This window comes from Tiliqua scincoides, chromosome 6, assembly GCF_035046505.1.
Source record: "Tiliqua scincoides isolate rTilSci1 chromosome 6, rTilSci1.hap2, whole genome shotgun sequence".
NCBI lineage: Eukaryota > Metazoa > Chordata > Lepidosauria > Squamata > Scincidae > Tiliqua > Tiliqua scincoides.
Window position 1 is genome coordinate 89,471,201 of NC_089826.1, and position 11,706 is coordinate 89,482,906.

The window sequence follows — 11,706 nt, forward strand, 5'->3', positions numbered from 1 at the left end:
GACACAGGAAGCTGGACTAGATGGGCCTTTGGCCTAATCCAGCAAGTCTCTTCTTATTTTCTTATGGTGTTGAAGGCCACTACATTTGCAATACTGGAGAGACTTCTATGTTCATGCAGAGTCCATCCAGCTTGATTCATCTCAGGCCTTCGCATTCATTTCAATGAGGGCCACACAGAACACTTACTGGCAAACTTCATCCCATAGGTCAGACCTGTCAGATTTTGCCCCATGGGTTAGACCCAATGCTTAGGATGTCCTAAGTTTCTGAGACCCCAAGATGTGAAAAACAGCAGGCACTAGATCTACTTGTCAGCATGGGGCAGGGCTCCAAGAGTTCAACAAAGCGATGGAATACCAATAATTTAAATTAAAATAAGGTAAACAAGTAGAGTTGAATATCTTTATTTTTAAAAATGCCCATGAGAACAATACATATAATATGAAGACATTGCTAGTTCTGCATACAAACACTTGGAGATGACACCAATATCCCCAAGACAATGGAACACAAGGACTGGAGTGAAACAATCACACACATGGTGAAGGAACAAAACACCTCAGATTCTGCATAGAGAGCAAATCCTGTGCGTGTGACTAAAATCAGGCAAGTGCCTAGGCTGGCACAAGTCCTTGAAGGAAAACACATTCTGGGGTACATGCAAACTAGTCTTCTTTCTTCCACATCAACAGAGTCACTCTGAACAATGTGTGTCTGTGCTGTGCTCCCCTTTGAAAGAGCACTAAAGTGCTTTGTCAAACTTCTTTCCCTCAACATCAAGAGGTAGTCGAGTACAGAAATACCTTCACCAGTCAATCATCTGGGAAAACAGAGACACAGAAAGTGGGCCTTCCTCTCTAGGCCTGGCAACTTTCCAGGTCTCTGCAGGCGGCAGAGTGGCCCCCCCCCACACCCTATCAGGCAGGCTATGCCCACCGAGTGTGCAATTGCAAGCAGGGCCCTCACCTTAACTGCTCAGACCATCTACTGGGTCCAGGGGAAGGTTTGCAAAGGCCCTGTAAATGGTGTGAACCGAGGCTTGTGCCAGAATCCAAGGCAAATTGTCCAAGCTCCAGCCACCAGAATCTTAAACCACAACTGGCTTTACAGGCAGGGAATAAAGGAAAGCAAGTACACCCGGATCACTTATTCCCAAAGTGGCCTGCCTGCAAGTCTCCTTTCTTTTAACATTGGACCAGGCCACACAAAAAGAATAACCAGATTCCAAAAATCCAGTGGAGACAGCACGAATGCCCAGGAGTGTCAGAGGGGCAAGATTATCTGCAAGGCCTGGGTGGAGAACCTGAGAGTCCCAACACAGGGACAAAGCTGCTGTGCCCCAGGAATATTCTCACCTAGCTCGTTTCAGGATTCACGCTATGAGAAAGAAGGAAAGCAGACAGGCTGCCGCAAGAAGGGAGGAGACACTTGCTCAGGCCCCCTCCACTGTATGCTAAAAAAACCCCAACAGGCTTAAGAGTGCAGTCCAACTGACTTCCAAGGATTCATAGAGTTTGCATTCAGATATGCATCAGATTGGCCCTTGGCATTTTGTGCCTGGGGCTGAAAATCTAACCAGCACCTTCTCTCACTAATGGACATGGAGCATAATCCACAAGGATGTTCCCCCCTCCAAGTCCCACTGCAATGAATGGGAGCTGTGCTACTATGTTCTTCAGTGTCTCCCATTCATTTCAATGAGGCCCACACAGAACACTTACTGGCAAACTTCACCCCATAGGTCAGACCTGTCAAATTTTGCCCCATGGGTCAGACCCAATGCTTGAGGCCTTGAGGAAGGGTTGCCTTTGACGAGTTACCCTTTGGTAAAGTGCTAAAGGTACAGAAACCCACTATTCTGGGGAAACCTTATATATTTATTTTGCACATGTACAGAGTATGTGGGGGAATGATACACAAATCTATAGGCTTCAACAGGATATTTCAAGTAATACTGAAGTACTATCTAAACAAGCCAGGAAATTCCACTTGTGCAGATGCACAAAATGACTGATTTTTTTTTCACTTTTGCAATACTGCATGAAACACCACTACTAAAAGAAAGCTAAAAGTCAACTTTCCAAACAGAGCATCAACATATTTTCCCCTCCTGAACAGTTCTCGCTTTCCAGACAGACTGTATCTCATAAATAATTTAAAGAAAATGTTTCTATGCACTGCATACATATTGCACTTTTAATGTTTCAGAGTTACACCTTTTCAGCCACCATGCCACGTAAATGATCATCTCTATTAAGAGAAAGGCAGGAGACTTTGGGTGTGATGCTGTCTCTGTTCTCAAGTTTCACGATGAACTGGCTTATGCCAGTGTTGGGACTGACAGAAGACAGCTCCGCCTTAGTCAGCGTGGCTGGCAGTGTGCACGCAAGGTCCGACACAAAGTATCCGACCCAGTTCCTCATGTACGCCCCGTGACTCACAACTAACATGTGGGCATCCAGCACGGTGGCAGCTCCATCAGAACAACACTCTAGGCCTGGGTGGTGGCTAGTCTGTGAAGCAGAGACGCTCCTTGTGGCCGCTCCTGTGCCGTTTTCTGGTGTTCTTGGGCCAACATGCTTTTCCTGACACGCTTCTTGGGTCACCAGATGACAAAGATAGTCAAAGAAATCCTTGCCACGTGCTCTCACCTGAAAGACAGAACGTGGCTGCCAAGACACTGCACAACCTCTTGGCCCAACAAACTCTCGCCTGCTCCTCCACATCCCACAACTCCCTCCCATAGCCAGCCCAAACCCTTTTCCTTGATGCTCTCCATAGCTGGACCCACTTGACCCTTCAGTTCTTGTTTCCCACCCACAGCTTTTTTCTCATCCAACTGCACAGTTCCCCCCAATATCTGACACTTCCTTGCAGAATTCCCAGAGAAGTGCCACCTCTGGACTCTATCAAAGCCTCTTCCATGAGGCCTCTGGTTGATCCAAGTTCTCATTCACACCTGAAACAAATCCCAATGACACACCACTTTCTTTCCTTGTATTCATCCTTTCTGACCACGGCCTCTTCCTTTTCCTCTCTTTGTAAACACTACTGTACGTGCTTTGGGGCAGCTGAGAAACATCACAATGATGGTGGAGGAGGATAATCATGAGCATCATAATGAATGCGGACTGAATAATATCACGATCAGGCTTTGCATTTAGCAAACAGCGGAAAGAATTGCGGATTGTTTCAAACACCAGTGCGCATCACGAGACGTCTTGCTGCTTCATGACTTGCACATGAAGATGGAAAACTGGGGCGACAAAGACCTGCCAGGTCCACTCGCTGGTGCTTTTCGGAGTTAACTTTGTTTCAACCCATTTCTGTCCAGCCCACAGGTGTACACATTTGATCCCTGTTGTGTATATGCAGCGTTGGGCAGAAATGGCTAAACCAAAGGCGAGATGCCTTCAGGGTCTCTCCAGTGGTGGAAAGTCAGCACCCAAATATTTATTTATTCATTTAAAAGATTTTTATCCCACCTTTCCTCTGCCGAGCAGATGCCCAGGTATCCAGGTAAATAAATACAATACAATTCAGGAGTGTGAACTGATAGCCCAATCCTGAGCTGCCCGGTGCAAAAGGCTGCTGCAACACCAAAAATGGCTGCCACGGCATCCTGAGTACACCAGGCAGCCGCCAGCTGCTCCTCAGAGGAAGGGGATATTTGTCCCCTTCCCCTGGGTAGGGAGCCCTGCAATGGGGCTGCTTGACTCTCGGCCAGCTATTTATCCGGCAGAGAGTAAAGATGCCTCTTGTCAGGCTGCAAGGCCCGACACGGGGTTCTGAATCCCGTCCCATCCTGCCCCCCTCCCTTTCCCTGTCCCGCCTTCTCCCTGCCTCCGCCCCCCCCAGAACGCTTTCCCTGCATGCTCCACTCACCTCTACACCACCTGGTGCTTTCAGACAGTGCCGAGCGGCAGTTTACCAGCTTCCGACCGGCGTTGTCCCAGCACGGGCTTGTGCCTGGCCAGCTCCAGCACTGGGTCGGCAGTAATGGTCACAGGTGGGCCATTACGGCACTTTTGCAACAACGCCTCCAGCAGTGAGCTGGTGCGCATTCATCAGGATTGGGCTCTGAGTCCTCTGGAAAAGACTGCATTGGAGATGACAGGAACACTGGACTTCCTGTGATAAATTCCTTCCCTCTCAAGGATAGCATGTGTGGACACATGCTCACTGAGAGTGCATGTTTTCTTTTGATGCAATCCTTGTTAATAACCCTCCAAGCCAGTGGGTGACAAACCCCAGCCTGTGGGCCCAATCTGGCATCCTGAAAAAGCCACACCGAGTGGCGCTTTCTTTCAAGCAGCTTATCTTGTTAGCTGATCACCCTAGAAACTTGCACTGGGCAGCCAATTCTGCCCAGAAATCCTGGCACACAGCCTGCTGGGGTGATGCGCAGTGGAAGTGGCTGCCCGGCCTAAGTTCTTGGGGTGATCAGCTGGCAAGATAAGCAGCTGCAGTGTGGCATGGAAAATGCCGTGCCACACAGGGACAGCTTTCTCACAACGCAGCAGTCCGTGGTTTGGAGACCACTGCTCTAAGCCGTGTTATCCCCACATTTGTAGTAGTTGGCAACCTTCAGTCTCGAAAGACTATGTTATCGCGCTCTGAAAGGTGGTTCTGGCACAGCGTCTAGTGTGGCTGAAAAGGCCGATTTGGGAGTGACAATCCCTTCCACACTAGGAGCAAGTGCAGTCTGTCCCTGGCCTGTCTCCCTGGCTATGGGCCTTCCTTCTTTGCCTCTTAGCCTCAGACTGTTGGCCAAGTGTCTCTTCAAACTGGGAAAGGCCATGCTGCACAGCCTGCCTCCAAGCGGGCCGCTCAGAGGCCAGGGTTTCCCACTTGTTGAGGTCCACTCCTAAGGCCTTCAGATCCCTCTTGCAGATCCCCACGTTATCTGCACCATATTCTTTTCTGCAGCTGGGATGCAGAGGCTGAGAGGAAATTCTTTCTTTCAGGTCAGTGAGTGGGTTCACTGCAGAAACAAGATTCAAACTGAGAAAGACCTGATATGCAACTCAGGGCCCAACCCTGTCCAACTTTCCAGTGCTGATGCAGGCATGCCAAAGGGGTGTGCGCTGCATTCTGTGGTGGGGGCAGTCTCAGAGGCCTCCTCAAGGTAAAGGAGTATTTGTTTCCTTGCCTCAGGGCTGCATTTTGGCTGCAACAGCACTGAAAATGTGGAAAGGATTGGGCCTTCAGGCTCTTAACTATCACGCAACATCCATTCGGACCTTCTCCTCTACAGCATCAGCCAATTTAGTCACTTTGCCAGGGCTTCCTCCACCACCCCATCACAAAACACACATTACAGTCCAGTCAACCACAGTACAGCCATGGCAAGAGAGAGACTACATCTCCAGTATAACACCACACCTGACAAAGAACAAAGTCTTTCTGCATCACTTCCAAACAGACTGAACAATGAATTACCAAGAAAAGTCGCATGTACCTCATCGAGAGATTCTCCTCCAGGAGGGGTAAAGGAGGGACACTGTTCTCCAGCAGCTTTGGCCATTGCCTTGAGGTCACTCAGGGGTCTTCCTTCTGCCACTCCATACTTCTGTTTGAAAGGACAGGGATATAAAGTATCAGTAAATGCAATTAAAATCACTACAATTAAAATGTAGGAGACTGTGTTGGAAAGTGTACGAAAACTATTTTAAAAGTTCCATAATCCACACATGGTGGGACTCTTCACTGACCAGCAATTCAGAAAAGCAGGGAGGGTTGCCAACCGGCCAGTGTTTTACTGACCAGCCAAACTGTCTCTGGTCACCTAACCAGAATCAGGTGTCTGAAAAGTCAGGTGGTCAAGCTCTATCAACAACCCACCAGGTTTTGTTGTGGTCCAGCCCAGAGACCAATATTTATGGAACCATGCACTGCTAACTGAAGAGGTTTCCCCAGGGTTGAAGGGTATGAGCCACATTTAATAATAAACACATTTTAATAATAACACAGGCCTACAAAACTGAGGGTCAGAAAAGTTTTTCCAAAACTGTATGGTGGTTTGATATGAATTTGGGGTGCCGATTCCAAAAATGGCATCCGTTTTGCCCCATCACACCTAGTTGTGGAGATATAGTATAGCCTCATTAGTGAATGGTTCAAGCCGCTTCCTTATGAGGAAGCGGCTTGAACGATTCACTAATGAGGCTATGCCAGGTCTCTAAAACTAGACGTGATAGGGCAAAACGGATGCCATTTTTGGCATCGGCACCCCAAATATACTCAGGAATTGGTGTAATGTTTAAGGAGGCAAAATGTGTGTTGGCCTGTGTAATTAAATGTCCATTTTGAAACTAGGCAAGGATCAATGTTCTAAAACAGACTATTTGAAGCATGCACTTCTACATGAGTAGTTGTCCAATTCCCCCCCAAACCTGTGCAGATGCCACTTTCTTATTCTGAAAATAAAGAAAAATTGTATCCTTCAAGGTTAACTTCACTGTGCAAGTCTCGTTACCATGAATGGAAGCAGGAAACACCACCCTCGCGCTAAATCTTTGAATTAAAAACAGACAAATCACTGAACAGTATCAAATACAGTAGACAAGTATCTAAGGCATGAATTTACTAGAAGAGTAGCAAGAGCAGGGAAAATTATGCTTCTTGTAGAAAAGCAGGTCCTTCCCCCCCCCCCCAAGAGCACCACTGGGCAGGATCAACGCACCCCAACCTCTGCATCACCGGTACAGTGACCGCTGACTGCTGAGCCCATCAACAGTGTGCAAGGATGACTTGTGTGCATTCTGTGTTCCTGCCTAGAGAGACTCCCTGATGAAGCACACAGCCAGTATGAAAAGCTGCTCCCTGATGAGACTTGCTGGATTTGGGAGGAGAAAGGGTAGCACATGCTATCTGGAAAGAACTGCCAGGCAGGAGAGACTGGGCCTTAATTAGGCAGGTTTGGGAACACAAATGAACACAATCTCCCTAGTAGGGCTGAGGAGTCAGAACCTCCCATTGCTGACCCCTGTGATGCAATGAAAAAGGTAAACCGACACCCTCTTCCAACAGCACACTGTCCCCACACAACTTGAGCCATGTCAGTGGTGTACTTTGAAATCAGGGTCAGGATTCAGACACACTATGTCGTAGGTGTCTGGTCTTCCCAGATCCATTCTGGAACACACCCCACACTCTCTCAACACCTGCCTGCATGTTGCGTTCCTCAGTTAAGGAAGAAATGGGAGGGGGGAGGTGCACAGATACTGCACTTTATTATATAGGGCTCCCCCGTATCTACAGTTTCCATGTCTGCGGGACAAGGGTCCAGAACAAAATGGGGATACCTGTATAGCGTAATTCGTGAAAAATGTACATGAAAACTTACCACTCTATTAGTGGGAATTGTTTGAATGCTTGTGAAGAAAGCCAATGTGTCATAAACATTTCAAATTACCAGCTATAATGTGAACCTTTATGTGACAATTGCAATTATTTGCTCAAATGAACCCACTTTTACAATGCTCACATTGAACCTTCATGCACTGTGCAGACACAAGCAGGCCTCACCCCTCCCAGAGGCTCCTTGCACACATGGAACTCTGATACAAACACAGAATTTTCAGGCATGCAAAGGCTGATGTGGACAGTACAGCAAATATGGAATCCAGGGCTTACTGGATTACATGGACATCTTGGACCATCTGAAGATAGGTTCAGGAGACTTTGCAAGAGGCAAATTGACATTTACCATTCTGTACAACAAATGCAACAGCAGAATCAACCACTTCCATACGTACCCGCTCTCGAAGCCTGGAATCATATTTGACAGCAATATCTTTGCAAAACTGGTTCTGTCCAAGAATTGAAGCCGTGGTCTGAAATGTTAGGTAGACAAGTGATGTTTTGAAAAAAAAAAAAAAATTACGCATATAAAGGGGTTTCTCAGACAAACACCTGCAAACTGATATTCGGAAAGTAAACCTCAATGACAACAATTCCATGTTTCTTTTGCCTTCTGTTCCATCTGTCAATGCTATGAAATGGATAAACCCACATTCAGAGGAAGGAGAGTGGCCATGTACCTGTCCAAACTCTCCTGAGTTACCTAGGACAGCATCTCTTTGGGAAAGTAACCCTTTTCCTGATACCAGCCCCTGGTCAATTATTCTCCCTATTTTGGTTTTTGAGGAAGTTTGATAATGCATTTAAAACATGAAAATGAAGCTCTGCTCCCTGATGGTGTAAAGCTTGTTAGAAGGCTTATTCCTTAGAACAGTGTTTCTCAAACTGAGGGTGGGGACCCACTAGGTGGGTCATGAACCAATTTCAGGTGGATCCCCATTTCAATATTTTATTTCTAATATTTTAGACTTGATACTACCATGCTATGTGATTGGATTTGGGGAAATGTTACAGACCTGTACTTTTAACAGACTACTATGTACATGCTTTGAACAACGACAGTCAATGGGGCTTGATAACAAACGTTCCTGAATGCATTAAGCTGCAGCTATTTTACATGAGCTATAATCTCGCTGTTTTACCTGTACTTTTGATTGACTCTGTTGTATGCTGTTCTTTCACTATCTGACTGTTTTATTCACCAATCACAGAAACATGGAGGGGACCTAAAAGGTCATCTAGTCCAACTCTCTGCCTGTAGCAGAAATTCTCCTAGAGCATCTACAGCAGGTGCTTGTTGAGTCTCTGCTTGAAGATCTCCAGCGCGGGAAGAATTCACCACTTCCTTCTGCAATCTGTTCCGCTGCCAAACCGCCCTGACCATCAGGAATTTTTTTCCTGATATCCCATCGGAATCGCTTCTCTTACAGTTTGTACCCCTTGGTTCTACTTTCAGAGGTACATGAGAACAAGTTTGTCCCTTCTTCATATGACAGCACTTCAGGTATTTGAAGAGCGCCATCGTATCCCCTCTCAGCCTTCTCTTCTCCAGGCCGAACATACCAAGTTCCCTCAACCTTTCATTGTAGGGCTTGTCCTCTGGCCCACTGGTTATCCTTGTTGCTCTCCTCTGAACCTGCTCCAGTCTGGTTGTATCTTTCTTAAAGTGAGGTGCCCAGAATTGGACACAATACTCCAGGTAAGGTCTGCCCAATGCAGAGTAAAGCAGAACAACTTCTTGCGACTTGGAAGTTATGCTTCTACTAATGCAAGATAAAACTGCATTTGCCTACTTTGCAGCCGCATCACACTGCTGAACTCATGTCCATCCTGTGATTCACCACAACTGCAAGATCCCGCTCACATGTAGTGCTGCCAAGCCAGGTATTGCCCATTCTATACCTGCATCTTTGGTTGTTTTTGCCTAAGTGCAGAACCTTGCATTTATCCCTGTTGAACAATTTATCCCTGTTGTACAAATCAGTGGTAAGGTCACACCTGGAGTATTGTGTCCAGTTCTGGTCGCCACATCTCAAAAAGGATATAGTGGAAATGGAAAAGGTGCAAAAGAGGGCAACTAAGATGATTTCTGGGCTGGGGCACCTTCCTTATGAGGAAAGGCTACAGCGTTTGGGCCTCTTCAGTCTAGAAAAGAGGTGCCTGAGGGGGAACATGATTGAGACATACAAAATTATGCACGGGAAGGATAAAATGGATAGAGAGATGCTCTTTACACTCTCACATAACACCAGAACCAGGGGACATCCACTAAAATTGAATGTTGGGAGAGTTAGAACAGACAAAAGAAAATATTTCTTTACTCAGCATGTGGTTGGTCTGTGGAACTCCTTGCCACAGGATGTGGTGATGACGTCTGGCCTAGATACCTTTAAAAGGGGATTGGACAAGTTTCTGGAGGAAAAATCCATTACGAGTTACAAGCCATGATGTGTATGTGCAGCCTTCTGATTTTAGAAATGGGCTATGTCAGAATGCCAGATGCAAGGGAGGGCACCAGGATGAGGTCTCTTGTTATCAGGTGTGCTCCTTGGGGCATTTGGTGGGCTGCTGTGAGATACAGGAAGCTGGACTAGATGGGCCTATGGCCTGATCCAGTGGGGTTGTTCTTATGTTCTTAAAATTATGCATGGGAAGGATAAAGTGGATAGAGAGATGCTCTTTACACTCTCACATAACACCAGAACCAGGGGACATCCACTAAAATTGAGTGTTGGGCGGGTTAGGACAGACAAAAGAAAATAATTCTTTACTCAGCGTGTGGTCGGTCTGTGGAACTCCTTGCTGCAGGATGTGGTGACGGCATCTGGCCTGGACGCCTTTAAAAGGGGATTGGACAAGTTTCTGGAGGAAAAATCCATTACGGGGTACAAGCCATGGTGTGTATGTGCAACCTCCTGACTTTAGAAATGGGCTATGTCAGAATGCCAGATGCAAGGGAGGGCACCAGGATGTTATCTGGTATGCTTGTTATCTGGTGTGCCTGTTATCTCTTGTTATCTGGTGTGCTCCCTGGGGCATTTGGTGGGCCGCTGTGAGACACAGGAAGTTGGACTAGATGGGCCTATGGCCTGATCCAGTGGGGCTGTTCTTATGTTCAACTTATGAACAACCAACTTGTGCAAATTTTTACTTTTATGAGGCATAACAAATATATACAGGTGGACCCCTATAACCGCATATTCATTTATTTGCGGATTGGGTCTGCCTGGCCCCCCCTCACCCCCCCCCCAGGATTCCCTGGGCCTCTAACGCCTTGCAAGACATTAAAAACATCACTTCTGGTTTCACAGAGGAAAAAAAACCTTTAAGGCTCAGATTGAGCCCAGCAGAGGCTGCAGATGGACGTTCTGGGTTCAGAGGACCCTCTGGAGGTGAGGTGAGCGGGGAGCATTCCCTGGTACTTGCAGTTTCAGTTAACTTCAGGGGTGGGGGGTTTCAGAATGGCATACTCATATCTTGAATAATAAATACAACAGGCACAACCAGATCCATTGTGAGATTAAATTCCTCAAGTTTTTTTAAAAGGTAAAAAAAAGGTGGGTGTGTGAACACATCTTGCTTCAGAACCCAGTGTAAGACAGGCCACTGCAAAGTAAATGAACACAGCACTCAGCAGGTGGAAAATGAGCTTCAGCAATGCAATGATGTTCTATTTCTCAGGCAGAGGCTCCATGCTCCAAGCACACACATTGATCCCTGTTTTCACCCGAGAAAAGTTGCTGGTTTGACTTTAGTATTCATTCCACACAGAGGTGGCCAGTATTTAAATTTCTTTCACATCCTAAGTGTACTTGCCTGCTTTGCCCGAAGCAGATCACTTGCGAAGACATGAGTAAATTTCACATGACTTAAGAGAACACCAGCAGCATTGGCTTGCCTGAAGCCTGTCTCAGAGAGGGGCTCATCGACACCCTGTCCTGCAAGGAGCAAAAGAAAAACAGGTCAAATGGTTAAAGCAAACTTGCTTGACCCATCACCAGTTAGTCTGATTGAGAGACTGCAACAGTGCAAACAGAGGGAACACAGAATAAATCAAGTAATCAGGGAGGCACGGGGGGACACAAGGACAGAGAAAAGTCAGGCAACTAGCAGTGCCCAGTTCTCACCATTCTTTTGTAATACAGTCTGTTCAGGTCATGAGTTCTGGAGAGAAAGAGACTTCACTCATGGATGCTCAGTCACTCAGCATCCAATCTTGCTAAGGTAGTGTATGCAGAAAGGCAGGCTTCCAAGAGAGAAAGGCAGATGGAAAAGAAATGGTGTGTTGGCAACCTTCAGTCTCAAAAGACTATGGTATCGCGCTCTGAATGGTGGTTCTG

General features: G+C 46.7%; 1 protein-coding gene across 1 annotated transcript; it reads right to left on the reverse strand.

The window, feature by feature from the left end:
* Positions 1-389: 389 nt before the first annotated feature.
* TIGAR (TP53 induced glycolysis regulatory phosphatase) lies at positions 390-11,308 on the reverse strand (the record flags this gene model as incomplete). The annotated part of the gene is made up of 4 exons (XM_066632131.1): positions 390-2,652; positions 5,463-5,573; positions 7,762-7,839; positions 11,183-11,308. Coding segments are annotated over 4 exons (756 nt in total), but the record flags the coding sequence as incomplete, so codon positions are not given.
* Positions 11,309-11,706: the final 398 nt, after the last annotated feature.